Source organism: Daphnia carinata, chromosome 3 (assembly GCF_022539665.2).
Source record: "Daphnia carinata strain CSIRO-1 chromosome 3, CSIRO_AGI_Dcar_HiC_V3, whole genome shotgun sequence".
In the NCBI taxonomy this organism is placed as follows: domain Eukaryota; kingdom Metazoa; phylum Arthropoda; class Branchiopoda; order Diplostraca; family Daphniidae; genus Daphnia; species Daphnia carinata.
This window is the reverse complement of record NC_081333.1, coordinates 10132971-10152707: the sequence shown is the minus strand read 5'-3', so window position 1 is coordinate 10152707 and position 19737 is coordinate 10132971. Positions and strand designations below refer to the sequence as shown.

The following is a 19737-nucleotide window of genomic DNA, read 5'->3' as shown; positions in this document are numbered from 1 at the left end:
TTTTAATCTCCATTCGGAAGGAGTGGGAGGGAGCTCAGGCATGGTTCAAGTTCGGAATGATTCATGGATATTTGCTATGCTAGACAAATGCCTTTTGAAAAGATAATGGACCTTGTCACATTCGATATTTTATTTTATTTATTTTTGGGTTATTGCGTTTTTGTAAAGATAAGACGGGCAAAATAATGGCGAGGACGGATTAGCAGAGTAATAACTAAGAATTAAATAAGAAAAAATTGCGTTAAAATACGCTAGAAATCCCCGTCCCTGGGCAGGCCCAAAGTCACTAGTGCGTCGCTAAAAGCAAAAAACAATTAACAATAACACAAAGATTCGAACCCATGAAATCAGCATAGCAGCCACGAACTATAAAACAGTGCTGCATTCGACTTACTGTACATTGTGCATAAGATGCCTATTTGAATGGGTGACATAGAAAGCTAACTTTGACTGATATGTGTGGTCCTTGCACAATGGTTTTCGCCCTTGCTTTATATTCTGGCGCCCCTTGTTCAAGTCCCGCCACCTCCAATTTCCAAACTCTCCTACCTCCCAGCCCTTAATATCCTGGTTGAAGATTCGCAAAATACTTCTACATCCTCATCGCTTCGGGCAACATCTACACCAAATGACAACGCTGAATACACCTTCAAGAAAAAAAAAAAAAAGGAGAGCCCTCGAAGAAAGAAAAGAGAAGAGCGATGCCTACTATAAAGGGGCTAAAATTCGCAAACTAAAAACACACACACACAACAACTCGATCTGTAGTACCGTTCACTACATGTTAGACATCAACCCACAAACTTAGGTAGAGAATTAGTAATCATAGCTTGTAGTTTGTTGGTAAGTCTCCCCATGGCCACAAGGTTTCATGGATGCAGGCAGCTAATCATCGAGCTATATGACCCTCTTCGATACCCGCAGGTTTTTGTTGGTAAAAATAAATTGATAGCGGATTTAGAGGATGAACCTCAACAGCAAAATCTTCAACTCAATGATCTTGCCAATCTGTCAGTGAATCGCATTTTCTATCTAAGGAATGAATATAACTATAGGGATAAATCACTATGTTCTACTATTTTCCAGTTGTGTCGTAAATCCATACACAATCACAAAGATTATATTTAACTACTGTCTTTGGTACATATTTCCGAGCCTTTATTTTACAAGGACGAAGTTAAACATGAATGCCTTTAATGTTCGTAGGTGAACACAAAAAAATTAATGCTGCGTTCATTTGATACTCTTCAAATCAATTCCTTTTTGAACTATTTCCCACAAAGGACTAACAGATGAGTTTTATTTTTTGTTATTTGGATAGCTAGCTTAGAAGCATAAGCCTAATTAAAACCTACCTCATTTCACGAAGTTTCGAAACTTGATGTAATATACCTTTGCGTAGTGTAATCAACCTCAGCTTCGGTATTGAACCTTCCAATTCCAAAGCGAATAGAAGAATGCGCTAAGTTTTCTTCCGGCGCCAATGACTCGCAAAACAAAAGATGGCTGTAACGACGCTGAAGTACACGCATTTCCACTTGATAGCGCGACATCTATAGTATTACAAAAACGAGTTATGAATAATTTATAACGCATTTTATGTTAAATGATACCTTTTAAGGCCATCAAAAGATTTTCACCCTCAACATAGGCAAACGACAGGTTAACACAACCTGGATAGGAGTGTTCAGGATCTCCCTTTCGTATAACATGAATTAAACTTTTACCTATCTGGTCGATCAAGCGATGTGATAGTTTTGTGATTCTGTTTGATCATACTAACAATTGAATTCTTTTATAACAACCAATACAAAATAATTGCAAAGATTATGGCAATTAACACTACCTGAAGTTCGAACTTCAATATTCTTCATTTACCTCAACCGATATCAGATCCTATTAAAGAAGAAAATATTAAAAAAGACTATGATTTGCAAATCATGGAAACGAAATATTTTTTTTTTGTCCACATACTTGTAGATAGGAAACTTGCGTTGCACTATCCATGACGAATGAATGTTCTCCCATTTGCAAAGTTACTTTTCCCGATCTATGAACGCGAAGAGTCCCTAATCGGCCTTCCGGAATATCTTCGAAGACACTTTCTTTTTCGGCCTTTGTTTCAACGATGGTTTGATCATTGACTTTATCTTGAACCGCTGTTCCAAGTTCCATTTTGACTTGGGGACGCTCTTTATCCGCTTTCAGGGTCGGCAGTCTATCTGGCAACTGAAAACCGTAGACGGTATCAGAATTAACTTAATTCTATATTGGCAAATTCCCCATCTCATCGACACTCGATATATTGTACAAATGTCGGTACCTGAATAAACAATATGTCTCCCTCGTTCTGGAAAATATGTTCGCCCGTGACTTGAGAAGGATTCAGACGTTGTTGTAAGCAGATTCTTTGATAGCCGGGATCAGTTAGCTGTCGCCTTTCTCTTGCTTGAATAATGAAGGTTACTCCATCAACAGGGGAAGTGTAGCAAGAAAATTATTAAGAATATTACATACTTGCAATATCTCCTTCTACTGTGATCAGTTGTGGGTTTTCTGACTTTATGACCATACTTTCCTTTTCTCCCTTCAGGTTTGCATCTTGATAGAAAAGGATAAGAAAAAAATATCAAAATGGTTAATTCTTTTAAGGGCACGCAACTACCAAGGCATTGGAAAACAATACCTAAGCTAGATTTTGGGAGCTGGATTGGCTGCATCACCAAATTACCATCAAATCCATCACCTAATTCTGAATCATCCAAAAAAGTCATCTCTAAGTAATGCACTTAATGCAGCCTCTTCTTCTTCCTTATTGACTTTAATGTTCTTTTTTTGAATTGAAATTTTAGGACAAGAAAAATAATACATTTTAGGAAAAGGAATTAATTAAGTGATAAATATTGCACCTTGGGTGTTCAGTTGAGGTTTTTCCAGTCCAGCAATCAAGCCTGCACTACCTCTGCCTGCATAAACAGATGATGAACTTCTCATTTTCAGACCAAGATCAGACACTTCTTCATCAAAGATTGATCCTGTGGTCTTAACAAATAACGAACACATAAATTGTTTACAGAAGATCTTAGTCACAAATAAGTAGTAGTAAGTAAGTAGGCACAAGTAATAGACAACAAATACTTGATCAACTCTGGTTTCCTCTTTTTCTGCCTCTTCCTCGGTCACCATCTCTTCTTCCCTGTCCTCTACCATTGCTCAGAGACGCTGAAGATTTATTAATATTCAATGGAGTTTCCTGTGCCCATCACTTGTTGATTGTGATGCCTATGCAGTTGTTGATTTTGGTTTCACCGTGGGCCTAACCAGCTTTTCAGGGATTCCTTCTCTTTTGGTCATATTTAACTCCCACAGTTATATTTCTTCTCTGTTGTATCATGCTTAGAAAACGTGTAAACTTTTTCATGCCTCATAACAGTGTTCGTCTGCTGTTTGTCAGTATTAAGGGGTGAGGCACTTGATTTTTAAGGCCTGGAACTGGAAGTACTGTTCCCTAACGGAAGCTACTAGCGCGACGCACAATTTATAATTTTTTTTCAGTTTTTGCTTAATAACAAAATCGTATCTTGTGAACTTATCTCAACCCTTCTGTTTTCAGTTCTTGAAATTTTGGAAAATGTTTGCGATGTTTACAGATCTCCTATTCGGCACCTGGTGTATACTTGAGATAAATTTACCCATTTATTCGCCAAAAGAATTGAATACAATTGATCAAATCATATGAAAATGATTGAAAAAGGTTTTTAAAAATCTGTTTTTTATGTTTTTTTTCTCTCGATAGCGTTTTGTAGAAAAATTAATTTTAAGATACTCCTTATTCCTCATTATGGTAAGACGTTAGCTTGGATATGCCAAACATTCTCCTGAAATGCAGAGGCGAAAACCTATTTTTTTAAATTCTAAGCACTTGAAAGTCTTCTTAAAGTTTTCTTCAAAATGGGGAAAACATCCAGACTTGCCGCGCCGATCAATTTTCCGATCGCGATCTCCGATCAAACTCAAAAGATCGGATCGGGCGATCCGATCAAACTGCGAAAGATCGGATCGGCGATCAAATTTTGCCGATCATTTTTAGCGATCATTTTTGTGCAGCATCTAACGGTAAAAATTTACACTGTTACGCGAAAATAGCATTGGCTGTCACAGCGACAGTCGGGACAGAGTCTTTTGGGCGAGTTACAAAAAGGACTCCAGGGTTTCCGACTTTTGGTTGCAGGTTTCCGACACTTGGACATCTGGTACCCGACGAAAGGACATCTGTTCACCGACGTTTGGACTAGTGGTCCCCGACATTTGGGCGCAACAATATATTGTTGCTGAACCCAACGAGCGCTACACTTTCCGACAAGAGGACTCCCGTGCCATCGACATTAGGACTTTTTTTTTATTGATGATTAGTATTGTATACGTCAAACGGACTCCCGATCTAGCGACAAATGGACTCTCCATACAGTTACACGTTGATTGTTTTATTTCTATTACCTTATATTTTATACATACTTTTGCCAAGTAGGTAGGATATTTAATTAATGTTATTATTATAGAGATGTTTTTCTATGCTGTATCTGTTTATAAATTGTACTATTTGTATTACAGAAAAAAGTATTAATAAAACTATTAGTTTAGCCCCATTTGCAATTGTATTGTTTACTTTTTGGCCATGGCGTTTGACCGAAACCAAGGTGTTATTTACGAATTAGTGCAAAATTACGTGAAATCGAAAGCATGTCTCGCGCACCTGAAGTCCTATGTAGAACAAGACAGTGTTGTAATGAGAGCTGCAACTGGACACGATTGGGGAAAGTTAAAAGCTAATGCCACATATGGCATTATTGCATCTCCTGATAATCCACAGAGGATAAATGCTGTAAGTTTCAGGTATTGTTTTTATTCATATTGAATTGTAATCGTAAGCCATGTCACAAACCCAGAATAATCAATTGATCGTTCATTATTGTATATTTAACTATTGTAACAAAGAATTACATTGTTTAGGAAAACTAACTTCGTCTATTTGTTTTGTTGTTGTTAACTTTTTTTTCCAAAAAACTGTATGCCGAAGTGCCATAGAGACCGAAGAGACTTTCATTCAGACGCAAATGTATTGATTTTTCGTAATATTTATAATGAATGCAAGAAAAATCCAATCAAGGAGAAAAAAGAAAAGCGCGTCAAGGCAGAGTAGAGATTATTCTTCCCGTAGTTGATTTTAGGTGTGTTTTCAATAAAAATGAGATGATTTTCAATTGGAAACCCTGCTAACTTTTCATGCTAAGAGAGATTAAAATATTAAGTTATCGCTTAACTCAAGAACTTGGATTTCACGATAGAAGTTTACTTACGCAATAAAGAGGTCCATATATTTTACAGTCAATTACACAGGAGGCCAAAGGGTATTGATTTCTTCATGAAGTGATTCAGGTACCCAGGCTTTATAGGCCCCCAGGAGATAGAATTTATCTTTTTGCCAAGCGGCAAGAAGCGAATCTAAGCTATCGAGATTACCAATTGTCAGTTGTTGAAGTAACACTTGTGTCTTGGGCTGGAGTTTCACCCATGTCTTGACCATTGTTGATGGAGTTGACAGCAGAGCTGCCGTGTATCTACATAACAAAATTACTTATTTAGTACGGCTGGAAAATATGAACAAAACTAGAGCCAATACGTACTTTGCTAGAGGACGACAAACCTCTCCATTAAGGAAAAACTGGGCTAAAAACTTGAACCGGTCGATACCAGCTGGATATTCAAGCTCCATTACAGGCAGAGGCCAACCACTTCTCCCAAATGTAACATTCATGTGACACATTACACGGCCCTGGTCTGAATCATAACCAGGGGCAGAAAGCTCCAAGGGGGCAGAGAAGGTGCACTGTGTAGGACTGAATATAGGCAGCCATTCGGGTTTGATGGCCCTAATACCACGCAAATAGATTTTGTTGGCATGTTCATAAATGTCCTGATAAATGATCCATTCAGGGTGCGAATAGCGCAAGATACTCGATGAGTTCAAGAAGACAGGATCTTCCATTTCTGGGCAGCGATAAGCGTATTTGTACTTTCTACAGTCTTCGGTTTCCTTGATTTCATTTGGAGGTATTCGCTTAGCCACGTGATCGGGAAGTCCAGCCATCAGAATCTGACGCAAAAGTTTGGCTTGCAATTCAGTAGGGGGCGCCATGCGAGGGTCAACCACAATCGATGCAGTGCCCGATGGTAAATTCAAGTTCGTTTCGTTTGTCAGCTAGACCCGCAGTTTTCGGACTTCACGAAGAGCTTTGCTACGTATCCCGTTCGTGGAACAAAACGCTTCAATATCACCCGAGTACTCGGCGGCGCCAACAGCACGCAGGAGTACCATGGGGTCTCCTAAAAGTAGGGACTGTCCCGTTCCAGCCCAGGATAGACGTTGACCAAGCCACCTTCTGTGAGTATCGCCTGCTACAGAATCGGCTGGCTGATCCAGCACAAGTTCTTGTACTAATAGGGCAGCCACCAGAGTAATGCTCAGCTGACGTAGGTCATTTTGTTGGCTTAATAATAACATCTTTGCAAAGCGCGGTGCTAATGGATAAGCTGCCATGGCTCTGCCAAGTGGAGTGATTTTTGACATCCATTCTTGGCTTTCTGTAAATGCTAAAATGAATTTTCAATATTTTAAAATGTAATTGAAAAACAGTACGAATCTTATGTTTGAGTCCTACGCTGCGTGGCGGCGGTTCCAGTGCATTTAGCAACAACAGCCGTCGCTCAGCTGCGAATAGTTGCTGAATATCAGGTGGTGTGGGGAAAGGAAAGTGAATAACTTTTTCAATGTCCATTGATTTCATTTGTAGAACTAAGTCGTCGATGGGTCTGGAATAAAACTTTGTTATACTTCCCTTGACAGTAGCCAAATCTATAATAATAATACCTTCGCGCGATATCTGGCAAGGAAAATTTTTCAAACTCGTCATTAAAGACGTCAAAAGAATAGAGTCGGTAACAATGTCCCGGGCCGGTACGACCAGCTCGACCAGCACGTTGATTAATATCCCCTTCGCTAAAAAAAAAAAAAAAAGGAATTACAAACTCTTAGACAATTAATACTACCAGACGGTTTTTAAGTATGTACTGTATAACATGCTATTAATAGAAATATTATATATTCATTAATTTCATAACATTATTTGAAAGATTGCTGTTAGCATTACCTTTCCCTGGATATGCACATTGGGACCTCGAGACAAGTGGGGCTGTTGGCTTTGAGTCAACAATGGAATCATGAGTTTGTGCTGCGAGTGACAAAAGGTTATGTACATTAATTATTTAATATGCTTAACAGGAATTCTTCCTTGGTCTTACCTTATCCTCCATTTCCACATTTCTTAATAACAGAGACTAAGTGTTGATGTATACTCTACAATGTCTTGGATGACGTATGGCAGCAACATTATAAGGAATGGTTTCGATTGCTACATCATACCTTAGTGCCTTGAATAACTAAAAGATTAGTAAATTTAAGTAAATAAAAACTTGATAGATTTACCTCTGGCATCAGCACATAAACTCTTATAATTTTATTCATCCTTTTTTCTGTAATACAAATAGTAAAATTAATAAACCGATACATCATAGGAAAACACATCTATAGTAACGAAATTAATTAAATATCCTACCTACTTGGCAAAAGTATGTATAAAATATAAGGTAATAGAAATAAAACAATTAACGTGTACCTGTATTGAGAATCCTTTTGTCGCTAGATCGGGAGTCCGTTTGACGTATACAACACTTATCATCAATAAAAAAAAAGTCCTAATGTCGATGGCACGGGAGTCATCTTGTCGGAAAGTGTAGCGCTCGTTGGTTTCAGCAACAATTTACTGTTGCGCCCAAACGTCGGGGACCAGTAGTCCAAACGTCGGTGGACAGATGTCCTAACGTCGGGTTCCAGAGTCCAAGTGTCGGAAACCTGCAACCAAAAGTCGGAAACCCTGGAGTCCTTTTTGTAACTCGCCCAAAAGAGTACATGCCCGACAGTCACTGGCGGCCATTGAGGGTGAACACTAAACAGTTTCCTTCAATTGGCATTCGCATGAATACTTCCTTTACACCAGAGTTCCTGAATTTCAGCTTAGAGGAGCCGTCAAAGGACGTAACAGTGTATTCCATATAAACCTACAGTCTATTTCTGATACCTGGGAAACTACGATCTCCCAATGGATTAGGGTATGCGAGGGTGTCCATGACACTCATGCTGCAACTAATTTACGGGCAGTGTGTCGGTGCTTAAAAACAAAGCGGTTTCATGATGTAGGGTGGAATAGGATATTACGTTTCCCGCTGCGCGCGTACGACGAGGGCGACGCCTTTAGTCTTAGTCAGATAATGTACGGCTGCATAGTGAAATTCATGGCACCATCAGTACGCCAATTTCTCAGTTTAAAAAATAAAAGTCACACAGTCTCCCTCGACTTCTACGATAACTTAAAGGAGATGATAATCAAACAAAAGCAGGACATTAATTATTTGGCACATGACGCAAAGAACAGGAATGATCAAGAGATGCTGAAGACGGCAATGATGGCGAGGAATTCTTGCAGCCATGGTTATTTCTTTGAAGTTTTCTGTAATTGGGAAAATTTTCTTAATTCGTGGCTAAAACTACTACAGGTTATTGGTGCGTCTGCCGCAAAGCAGAATATGCAGTCCGTATACGACACGCTACTCAGGTGTAAAAAAGAACGACGGTCGGTATATCCAAGTGCTCTTTTCTTATCGACGGCTTCCTAGTCACCCCCCAAATAAGTTCACCAATTTCCCACTTTTGGCTTTCCACATGCAGTTAATGTATGACTTTCGACAAAAACAAACGTATTAATTTTTAACTACCCGTTTGAATTGCAAATCTACCTGAACTGATCGTATGGAATGGATAAAACATCGTTTAATGTTTGGTGGCTTTAGCTCTGGGAGTATCTTGTTTCGAGGTGATGATGGAAGCGTTCATGGAATTGCTGCTTATGTAGACCATGAATGCCTAACTCATCAATGAGTTACGAATCGACTCCTGGGCTGGGCCTCTAACCTAAACAGACATGATATCCACGACATTCGATCAGTTTCAGGGAAAAATACCGCCAAATATTGATTTGTTCTTTAAATGGTAGCTGAGGTGACTTATTTGAATTTACTCTTTGGCTTTCTTTTTTTTGTGATCATTTCGAACAATAAAATACAAATTTTCCTTGAGCTAATTCAGATTGACAGGGCAAAAGTCGTTTACGTGTTGAGGTTTCACCTTAGTAGTATCTGGTCTCGATGTGGTGATTGAGTCGTTCATCAAAGATTGCAGCTTATGTATCTGAACGATTCAATTATCACCGAATGGACACAGTAACTCCCGGGTAAGCCTCTATGTGAACAATTGATGTCTTGAATATTTGATTAGTTTAGAGATATAAAAAAGCAAACAATTGATGTCTGTTGTTATTATTATTATCATATTCATTCTGGGTTTTCTAGTTGATTGGGGAAGAACAGTTCAACGTTCTTGCGTATAGAGTTCAGGAAATTAGGAAGGCATAAAATTGTGTGGACCTAATCTGGAACTGCGGTGCCCTTAGGAGCTATAATTGGGTTAGCATCCCAATGATCTATAATCAAGTAATTCAACCTCATTTACGAAACATTATTCGTTACGATTCTCTGCGTATACGAAATTAAAATTTTATTTCAGCTTCTCATCACCCGACATCTTCGAGTTGTTTCTTTCATTTCTTTGTATTATTATTCTTTCACTAGTAACTTTGGGCCCGTCCAGAGCCGGGAGTTGGTGGCGCTAACGTATTTTAGCGCTATTTTATCAGAAAATTGATCCACGTCATTTTTTCGCCCGTCTACTCTTAATTCTTTTTACAAATCAAGAATTCCCCTTTCTTGCCCGCCGACCCACTCATTTTGTGCCCGTCCATTCCCACACTATCTCTGCCTGCCAAGAAACCAGCTGAAGTTGCCCGTCGACCCCCTCTCTACCCATCAAGCCACCCTTTGCTCGTCAAACCACTCTTTGCCCGTAAAACCACTCTTTGCCCGTCGACCCCATCTCTGCCCGTCAACCCACATTCTGCCCGCAAAAATGCCTGCCTTAGGGGCACATGTACCTTTTTTTGCATTTGCCCGCCCTTTCGTCACAGTCGCTGCCCGTCAAAACCCCCGCTATAGTTGTCCGTCCACTCACTTTTTGCTTTTACCCGCTAAGAAGCCTGCTGTTATTGCCCGTCGACCCTCTCTCTGCTCGTTGGCCCCCTCTCTGCCCGTCGGCTCCCTCTCTGCCCGTTCACCCACTCGCTGCCCGTCGGCCCCCTCTCTGCCCGTCGGCCACCCCTCTGCCCGTCGACCCACTCGCTGCCCGTCGGCCCCTTCTCTGCTTGTCGACCCACTCGCTGCCCGTTGGCCAACTCGCTGCCCGTCAGCCCACTCGCTGCCCGCCAAAACGATCAATATAGTTGCCCATTGACCTTTTCCTTGCATTTGCCCGTCTTTCCTTCACTGTCTCAGCCCAGAAAACGCCCGCTGTAGTTGCCCATCCATCCACTTTTTTCCCTTTGACCGTCTTTTCTTGAATAATGTCTGCCCGTCAACCCCCTTTGCCGATGTTTCTGTTCGGTTTCTGAGCAAATCTAAACCTAAGGCTTGATGCACTTCTGCTACACTCATGGCACCTTCCATATCTTATTTATTAGCTAGAACAGCTAGAATTGCTCCTTTTAGTTCTTCTTGCTAAAAATGATTCGCAAGAGCATTATCACAGCGTGATGCCAGTTACATAGCACATCTTCAATATATTACCTCTAGCATCGAAACAAGTTCTTGCTTAGATATTTCTATTCTATCTTTATCAACGTCTGAGTCCACAACATAAATAATGGCATCAGTGTTGGAATAATAACACCTCCAATACGGTACGTTAATTAAAACTCCAATACGTTTTTCCCGCACCGTCAAGCCCTAAGATTAAAATCCTCATTTCCCGGCTACCGATTAAACTGCGGAAGTAACTTAGAAGACCTCCTACAGAAAAAAAGAATCTAGCGACAAATATATATATGATAGATTGCCATCAAGTTGACATATTCCGTACCCATCGCTAAGGGTTATTTATGTGGTAGATTTGGTATAAAAAGCTACAAAGGAACTCGTAAGAAGAGCAATATATGACAGCTCTTAGGAATGAAAACTGCTCAATGAGCGATACGGTGACGTTCGCTTTGGGGCAGACCCGTTCAAACTCTGTATTGGTTAAAGATCCATTACATTCGTAACGCTAGAGGCCTAGAGTATAGTATGATAGAACTGGACAAAAAACGCCAACACAATCAAAATTTAAGTTTGTGTTCTTCCGTAAGCAAAACAGAATCAATAACGGAGACATATGATTTTCCTAGGGTTTTCTGGTTCCATTTCTTCGTGACTAGTTCTCGGATTTTGCAAATATCTATTAGGCTGTTGTTTAGCCAAGTCCCGGATTCCCGAAACTAGCAGACGGAAGATTCACGAAACTTGTTCTGGGGAATGCTTCCTAACGACGTTTGATACGTATCCTGACGACAGTGAAAGATTTATTTTATCATCTAATAAACTTTTGGTATATTCTGTTAGGTTTATTTTCCACATACTATATGGATTATTATGGAAGAATAAGAAAAGCACAGAACTTCTACGTTATATCATCGTTAAAAATATATTTCCAAAAAAAGTTCATATCCCTGCTTGTGCTTTCAATTTCTTTTCCTGTATAATAGCATACTTAAAAACCTAAACGCCGTGGTATTTTAAAGAAGAAAATGACGGGTCACCTTCTGCTGAGCTTCTTGCTTTTCGTAAAAAGAAATGTAAGATTTAACCTGGTTCTCTGCACGTTAAAGTAAAAGCTTTATTATTTTTTTTAAGCAAAAGAAGCTTTTGACCTACTTTCTTCTAGCTTTCATTTGCTACGACATCGGAACAAAAATCGAGCAACGCAAAAAGTTTTATTGGCAATCTGTTCTGTACAACATTATAGCAAAAGCATTTTCCTCATATTTGAACCGAAGAAAGAAAATTACCGTCGAATAACTGATGGGAACGAAAATTTGACATAATCTTACCATAGGTACGCTATCATTTTACATGTATATGGAGCAACGTTCATCTTTTTATCATCAGTCGTCTTGCAGAAAGCCAGTAGTGAAAGTGTATCGTGCTCGTAAGAAAAATTTCATCTTCACGCAATGGATCGAAAGTAATTTTATTTTCCGACATTTTGATCAATTCTACTCAGGCCTTTTTAGTCTTTAAAACGATCGTGTTGGCATTGGATTGAAGTGTTTCGACTATATCCGATGCTTATACTGTAAAAATGAAATTTATGGCTACGTAGGCCAAAGATTGCACTATTAACACATATATTTTTTCAATTTTACCGATCTTATTGTAACAAGAACTGACATCGGCTTTATTGGCTTAGCAGTGATGGGTCGAAATTTGGCGCTAAATCTGACAGATAACGGATTTTTTGTCAGCGAACATAATTTGACAACTCCGGAGGAACGTTTACTACAAGGTAGTTTATTCCTTCAATCTTACTGGCGCGCCAGCCTTTTTCATCCATTTTTTAATGTTAGATCAAAAACTATACGCCCCTTGTCAAAACGATACCGATTTCCGTGATCAGCAATCAATTTAGAATCGGAATAATGTATATTTAACTAAATATAGAATTTGACGAAAATTGAAAAAGTGAGAAGGCTATATAGCCTTTTCATTTTGATGAAAATCATCAAAAAGTGACATCTCTCAGAATTCAATAAAAAAAACCACATTATGTTCAAAATCGTACGCTGATTTTAACTGGCATGTTAGTTTTCCCGTTACTTATGAAGTTTTGGAATACAGCACTATCGTAGCCGTTATGGCGCACATACTCTTATATTTTAGATTACTCCAAAACCGTAAATTCTACGCAAAAACTAAGTTCATTTTCGTGATCCTTGTTAAATTTTGGATCTAAATCGTGTATATTATTGTTTACTGTTTATAAAAAATAAAAAAGAAAAAGTCGGGCTTATTTTTTCGGACTTATTTTTTCGGGCTTATTTTTTCGGGCTTAATTTATTTGCCCAAATTTTTTGAAAAATTCATTGCTAGGATGAAGATAACACTTTTATACTCAAAATTTAACCTTGAATTCGGGAAAAACATTCGTTTTTACCTAACACCAACTGTTGCTGTATTAAACAGTGAAAACGCTCTGCCGGCGCGCCAGCCTTTTTCATCCGTTTTTCATTTTTAGATCGAAAAATATAAGCCCCATGTCAAAACGAGCCCGATTTCCGTGATCAGCGATCAATTTAAAATCGGAATAATGTATTTTTAACAAAATCTAGAATTTGACGAAAATTGAAAAAGTGGGAAGGCCTTCTCATTTTGACGAAAATCATCAAAAAGCAATGTCTCTCAGAATTTAATAAAAACCACACATTATGTTCAAAACCTTACGCTGATTCTAACTGGCATGTTAGTTTTCCATTTACATACGAAGTTTTTTAATTATGAGCAATAAAAGTTGTTATACTTATAGCGCAACTACTTTTATATTCCAGATTTTTCAAATTCCATAAATTTCACAACACGTGAAATTGAGTTGTCGTTAATTTTTGAATCTAAATCATGTATATTGTTACGTTGGCAATATCCGATTCGCCACTACAGTAGCGAATCGTGATCCGTCCGTGACAATATTTATCCCTATTTATTGATTTTTTAGTTCTATTTTTAAAAGGAAAAGTCGGGCTTATATTGTCGGGCTTAAAATTTCTATCGCACCTACTTTTAAATGTTAGATTATTCAAAAACCATAAGCTCTACGTTAAAACAAAATTCATTTTCGTGCTTCTTGTTAAATTTGGAATCTAAATCGTCTATAGTTATCTAGATTTATTGATTTTATTTTAAAAAAGAAAAAATTGGGCTTATTTTGTAGGGCTTATTTTCACACCCAACAATTTGATAAAAGAAGCATACCACTTAGAATTCTATGATAAATTACCAGTCATACTCACAATTAAATGATTATTTGAAGGAAATATTTGTTTTCTATTTGTTTTATATTTATTTTATGACCAGAGGATGGAGAATATCTATACCTTCCACTCCCTGAATTTTTGTTTGTAAATTTTTTTTGTTTCCTTGCTTGTAAAGACTATAAAAAGTTATATAAAATAATTGCAAACATTATGGCGATTAACACTATCGGAAGTTCTTATTAGCAATCTCACAAGTAGCGCCAAGTCAGCTGGCTGGAGAGTTGAAACCGTTCCACTACGCAAACCTCGTTCTTGACCACCTCCGCTCTGTAAAGCTTCAATTCTGACCCGCAGCCTACGTCCGACGTAAAGGGCACAGATACCTATGTTCAAGAAGAAGAAGGAAGGTTTGAGGATTCCATTTAGAAATCCTTAAGACCCATTCAAATTACGGAACCTTTTGGTCATAATAAAGCTTGTCCACTAAGTCCACAAAATCTAAGTCCACTAATTGTCATAAGATCAATTGACATCGCCTCAACATAAATGGGAATTTTACTTACAGCCTGAACTGCGTCACAATTGAAATAGAATTTGGCCTTTCGACAGACGGTACTTATTAAATAAACAAAATGTAAGAGCAAATGGGAGTATTGTCTTCTTTGTATGCAACTTCTTACCTATTTCTGCCAATGGCTGTTGAACTCCAATTTCGTTATTTACGCCCATTACCGAGACCAACACAGTCGTCGGCCTGATGGCACTGAGAAGGACAGGCAGGCAAGCTACTTCAAATCTTTCTCCTTCAAGAACACAACAGGAATCCAGGACACATTATGTTCCTAAAACCAGCTAGCACATAGTTATATTTATAAACCAATTATAAAACAAACTATAAACATACTCACCGCTTGAGTAGTCACTGTATGATTTTTTTTTATTTTGTAAAATCGTGTAACACCTTTGGTTGCTGTGTTATTACTTTCAGGGGCTCCAGATTTGAAAATGATCTCTTTTGAATCAGCATTTATTGGCCTTGCAGCTTGCTATGTGGATTTTGAAGTTTGGTTTAAAAGCAACACACATAAATATATATAACAGTAACATACCTCAAGAGCTTGTTCAACAGCTTTTTCGCTTTCCCATCCATAAAATGGGTCTTTGAACGTGAATTTCCATAATAGTTTGTCATGTATGGGAGCATGGCGTCTAGTACTCTTGGATCCTAAGATCATAAACACGGAACACATTAAATTCTTTAATGAAACAAAAGGGTTTTACTCACAAATGGGTTTGCACCTGCTTCTAACATTTTCATCCTGAAACCAAAAAAACAAAACATAAAAAAAAATTATGGATTGGCTATACATACTCTTTCTTTAGTAATTTTGTGGTAAATTTTCAAACTGACATAGCCTGTATTCTTTAATTTTCTCATCCTCATCACCCTCCAATGTTAATTTAGATTTTTTTTGGCATTTTTTTCTGTCTTTCAAAATCCAACAATCCCACAATCATTCACTTGAAAATTTGTTTCACACAATCAATGATGCGGCATTTTCTTCTTCCTTATTCATTTTGGTGTTCTTTGTCTGAATTGACATTTTAGAAAAAGAAAATTAATTAAGTGATAAATACTGCAACTTGGGTGTTTAGTCGTTGTTTTTCCAGTCCAGCAGTCGACCTTGTACTTTCTCCGTCTGCATAAATAGATGATGAACTTCCCATTTCAGACATTAAATCATCAAATAAAGTTTTTTAGTCCTCTGTAGTATTTAAACCGAATTTCCCAATCATTTAACTTCTTCCTCTGTAGCTCCTTTAGATATGATCCTCCTAGATATGATCTCTCCTAGATAGAAACAATCCGCGTAATTTTTTCTTTTAACACTCCGCGTAATTTTTATTTCAAGAAAGATTATGCGGAGTGTTTTTTACGCGGAGTGAAATTTTAATATACCTAAACACCGTTAGGATTTAGGTACTGTACAATCGTTTTGTTATGTCAAAAATAATTTTTAAAGCTGAAGTATTGCTTTTTTTTTCTACAGGATAGTTGAAACAGCGCAGAAAAATAAAGTTCATTTATTGGTTTGGGGAATATCAAAATAATTACTATTAAACTATGTGCTGGAAAACGGTGAAGTTGTTAACGATGTTTTCTAGAAAAAATACACGGTATAAAAGGTAAGGTGAAGCACATTACAGATGGTCGGAGATGCTAAGGATTAGGGCAATTATGATATAGTTTGATACTTCCCTAATGCTAAAGGCGAATGAAGTTGGCATTATGGGCAATCGAGTGTTGAGATCTGGACACCAAGTGCCTTAATTTCCCGATTCATTCATGAACCGACTTGAATTCACAACCAAGGCCCACCGTGTTGTATGGGCATGTAGGGAAGGAACAGAGAGCTGAGAAGTCCAGTGGTCTAGATCTGGAGAATGGGAGGTGGTCGAGGACCGTGATTACGCGAGGATGTCCCGTCCGCATACCTTGGTATTCATGATATGCCCCCGTGGGGAGAGGGGAGGGGTATACATGGATATGTTCGGTATATATACGTAATCATGGGAGTCTGCACGAGATTCTCTTCTACGATCTGGATTCAGGTCCACCACCGATCAGATTATCTTAGGCGCTCTGGGGTGGGACACCCGGGGCTGTACGGTTATTCCTCTGGTCCCTACTTACATGCTCACTGCGATGGGTTACTGGTTTTGCTCGTCAAGTACTAGCATGGACCGGCCCATTTTTTCCCCCTAACATCAACCAATGCAAAATATTTTTATTTTTTGTATAATATTTTAACATTTAGAAATTGAAAACTAAATATTTGCATGTAAAGAAACCCACTTCTTACGTTCATGTTTCATTACGTTGTTCCTTGTTTGTGTCAAAACTTACCTGTGCGATTCAGGTAAAGCTGACGGCACCATACCCTACGCGACCAAAATGAGACCAGAGTCTACAGAGTAAAATAGGCATCGTAAACTCTGTTTTAAACTTATTATAATCGGATTACGCAAGATTCCCCATAGCCACTAGGTTTCATGGATGCAGGCAGCTAATCATCGAGCTATGTGACACTCTTCGATACCCGTAAGTTTTTGTTGGTAAAAATAAATTGATAGCGGATTTAGAGGATGAACCTCAACAGCAAAATCTTAAACATCAATGATCTCGCCAATCTGTCAGTGGATTGCATTCTCCTTAACGCATTTCTATCCAAGGAAAGAATATAACTGTACAGATAAATCACTATATTCTACTATTTTCCAGTTGTGTCATAAATCCATACACAATCAGAAACATTATACTTAACTACAGTCTTCAGTATATATTTCCGAGCCTTTATTTTACAAGGACGAAGATAAACATGAATGTCTTTAATGTTCGTAAGTGAACAAAAAAAATTAATGCTGCGTCCATTTGATACTCTTCAAATCAATTCCTTCTTGGACCATTTCCCACAAAGGACTAACAAATGAGAAATTTTTTTTGTTATTTGGATAGCTAATTAGAAGCATAAGCCTAGTTAACACCTACCTCATTTCACGAAGTTTCGAAACTTGATGTATACACCTTTGCGCAGTGTAATCAACTTCAGCTTCGGTAGTAAACCTTCCAATTCCAAATCGAATAGAAGAATGTGCTAAATCCTCTTCAGCCCCAATAGCGCGCAAAACGTAGGAGGGTTCTAACGAGGCTGAAGTGCAAGCGCTTCCACTTGATAGTGCCACATCTATAGTATTACAAAAACGAGTTATGGATAATTTATAACGCATTTTATGTTAAATGATACCTTTTAAGGCCATCAAAAGACTTTCACCCTCAACATAGGCAAACGACAGGTTAACACAACCTGGATAGGAGTGTTCAGGATCTCCGTTTCGTATAACATGAGTTAAACTTTTACTTATCTGGTCGACCAGGCGATGTGACAGTTTTGTGATTCTGTTATGATCATACTAACGATTGATTTTCTTTATAACAACCCATACAAAATAATTGCAAAGATTATGACGATTAACACTACCTGAAGTTCTTCCTTAGCAATATCACAAGCAGCACCCAGACCAACAGTCAGTGGTGTCGGAACCGTTCCACTACGCAAACCTCGCTCCTGGCCACCTCCGCTTTGCAAAGCTTCTATCCTAACTCGAGGCCTACGTCTTACGTAGAGGGCACCAACACCTATGTTCATTCAAAGAGAAGAAGCAACGTGTGAAGGTTCCATTCAGAAATTCTTAAGGCCATTTCAAATTAAGAAACCTTTTGGGCCATAAAGCTTATGTCCACTGATGGACATAAGATCAATCGACATCGCCTCAACATCCATAGGAATTTTACCTACAGCCTGAGCTGCGTCACAGTGGAAAAAGACTTTCGCCTTTCGACAAATGGCACCTATTAAATAAACAAAATATAAGAGCAAATGGGAGTATTGTCTTCTTTGTATGCAACTTCTTACCTATTTCTGCCAATGGCTGTTGAACTCCAATTTCGTTATTTACGCCCATTACCGAGACCAACACAGTCGTCGGCCTAATGGCACTCTGAAGGCTGTTTAGATCAATTAAACCACTGGGGAGGACAGGTAGGTAAGTTACTTCAAATCCTTCTCCTTCAAGAACACGACAGGAATCCAGGACACATTTATGTTCCTAAAACCAGGTAGCACATAATTATATTTACAAACTAGTTTTAAAAAAATATATAAAAATACACACCGTCTGGGTAGTGATTATATGATTCTTTTTCATTTTGTAGAACCTTGCAACACCTTTAACTGCTATGTTGTTGCTTTCAGTGGCTCCAGATGTAAAAATTATTTCTTTTGGGTCAGCATTAATTAGCCTTGCAACTTGCTACATGGATTTTAAAATTTAGTTCAAAAGCAACATGTACATATACTATAGTAACATACCTCACGAGCTTGTTCAACTGCTTTCTCACTTTCCCATCCATATGAATGAGTTCTAGAATGAGGGTTTCCATAATAATTTGTCATGTATGGGAGCATGGCGTCCAGTACTCTTGGGTCCTAAGCGCATAAATATGTAGCATATTCATTTTTAAATGAAACAAAAGAGTTTTACTCACAACTGGGGTTGTGGCTTGTGCGTCTAAGTACAATGGCCTTCCTTCCTCTTCAAGTTTGCTAGCAGTGATTTTTTCTGAAAAAAATTATTAATACATTAATGGCTCCATGCCTAGGAATAGGTAATTTCTATATTTACCACCAATATTTGTCAATGTACTGTACTTATGTAACTGGCCATAGCGATTGGAACCGACAGCTTGCAATAAATTGCGACATAGAATCATCTCTTCTATCAGGGAATCACCAGGTTTTAGCGAAAATTTACCCATAAGCCAGCGATTCCTTGCCAAAAATTTAAGCAGCATTTTAAAAACAACTGGATTGCATTGACGCAAACAACGGTCTAAGCTAAGCATCAACTTGCATTAACATGCATGTCATTCGTTTTGTTATGAAACTTATAGTGTTGCGCAATAGGCTTTGTGAAAAAAAAAAATTCGATAAGACAAAAGGATTATGAAAAACTTAATTTTTGTTTAAAAAATATTTATTACAAAATGTAACACTGAACAATAAAACATTTTAAGTTTGTGGGTATATGATTATGTGTCGGCAACTGCGTTCCT

At 38.2% G+C, this 19737-nt stretch overlaps 3 protein-coding genes across 4 annotated transcripts; all 3 read right to left on the bottom strand.

Annotated features, from left to right (window-relative positions):
* Positions 1–1120: 1120 nt before the first annotated feature.
* Positions 1121–3410, bottom strand: LOC130688138 (DNA-directed RNA polymerase III subunit RPC4-like). Its single transcript, XM_057511123.2, has 9 exons — positions 3139–3410; positions 2910–3042; positions 2687–2829; positions 2518–2601; positions 2324–2448; positions 1975–2229; positions 1847–1896; positions 1614–1778; positions 1121–1553 (listed from the first exon to the last, which is right to left on the bottom strand). Exons 3-7 carry the CDS (start codon positions 2772–2774, stop codon positions 1861–1863), a joined length of 588 nt encoding a protein of 195 aa, XP_057367106.1. The 5' UTR covers positions 2775–2829; positions 2910–3042; positions 3139–3410; the 3' UTR covers positions 1121–1553; positions 1614–1778; positions 1847–1860.
* LOC130688140 (cysteine desulfurase-like) lies at positions 1121–19521 on the bottom strand. 2 transcript variants are annotated; one of them, XM_059494317.1, is made up of 11 exons: positions 19308–19521; positions 19171–19244; positions 18995–19111; positions 18798–18935; positions 18539–18731; positions 18340–18474; positions 18104–18261; positions 17870–18035; positions 17614–17809; positions 17468–17544; positions 1121–1206 (listed from the first exon to the last, which is right to left on the bottom strand). In XM_059494317.1, exons 1-10 carry the CDS (start codon positions 19474–19476, stop codon positions 17481–17483), a joined length of 1410 nt encoding a protein of 469 aa, XP_059350300.1. In that variant the 5' UTR covers positions 19477–19521; the 3' UTR covers positions 1121–1206; positions 17468–17480. The 2 variants fall into 2 exon arrangements, with proteins under 2 accessions (XP_059350300.1, XP_057367109.1); XM_057511126.2 differs by lacking the exon at positions 1121–1206 and having other exon boundaries at positions 17381–17544.
* Positions 5359–6702, bottom strand: LOC130688137 (probable ATP-dependent RNA helicase DHX37). Its single transcript, XM_059494318.1, has 2 exons — positions 5685–6702; positions 5359–5618 (listed from the first exon to the last, which is right to left on the bottom strand). Exons 1-2 carry the CDS (start codon positions 6194–6196, stop codon positions 5390–5392), a joined length of 741 nt encoding a protein of 246 aa, XP_059350301.1. The 5' UTR covers positions 6197–6702; the 3' UTR covers positions 5359–5389.
* Positions 19522–19737: the final 216 nt, after the last annotated feature.

Bases quoted from the DNA above. Each gene is read 5' to 3' on its own strand.
- LOC130688137 (XM_059494318.1), bottom strand. From the start codon at position 6,196: ATGGCGCCCCCTACTGAATTGCAAGCCAAACTTTTGCGTCAGATTCTG. The intron at 5,619-5,684 runs GTACGTATTGGC...TTTGTTATGTAG, and splicing joins GTTTGTCGTCCTCTAGCAAA to ATACACGGCAGCTCTGCTGT.
- LOC130688140 (XM_059494317.1), bottom strand. From the start codon at position 19,476: ATGCTGCTTAAATTTTTGGCAAGGAATCGCTGGCTTATGGGTAAATTT. The intron at 19,112-19,170 runs GTGAGTAAAACT...TTATGCGCTTAG, and splicing joins CACAAGCCACAACCCCAGTT to GACCCAAGAGTACTGGACGC. The intron at 18,262-18,339 runs GTTTCTTAATTT...GAATGAACATAG, and splicing joins TAAGCTTTATGGCCCAAAAG to GTGTTGGTGCCCTCTACGTA.
- LOC130688138 (XM_057511123.2), bottom strand. From the start codon at position 2,774: ATGACTTTTTTGGATGATTCAGAATTAGGTGATGGATTTGATGGTAAT. The intron at 2,449-2,517 runs GTATGTAATATT...TCATTATTCAAG, and splicing joins AGTAGAAGGAGATATTGCAA to CAAGAGAAAGGCGACAGCTA. The intron at 2,230-2,323 runs GTACCGACATTT...TACGGTTTTCAG, and splicing joins GAGACATATTGTTTATTCAG to TTGCCAGATAGACTGCCGAC.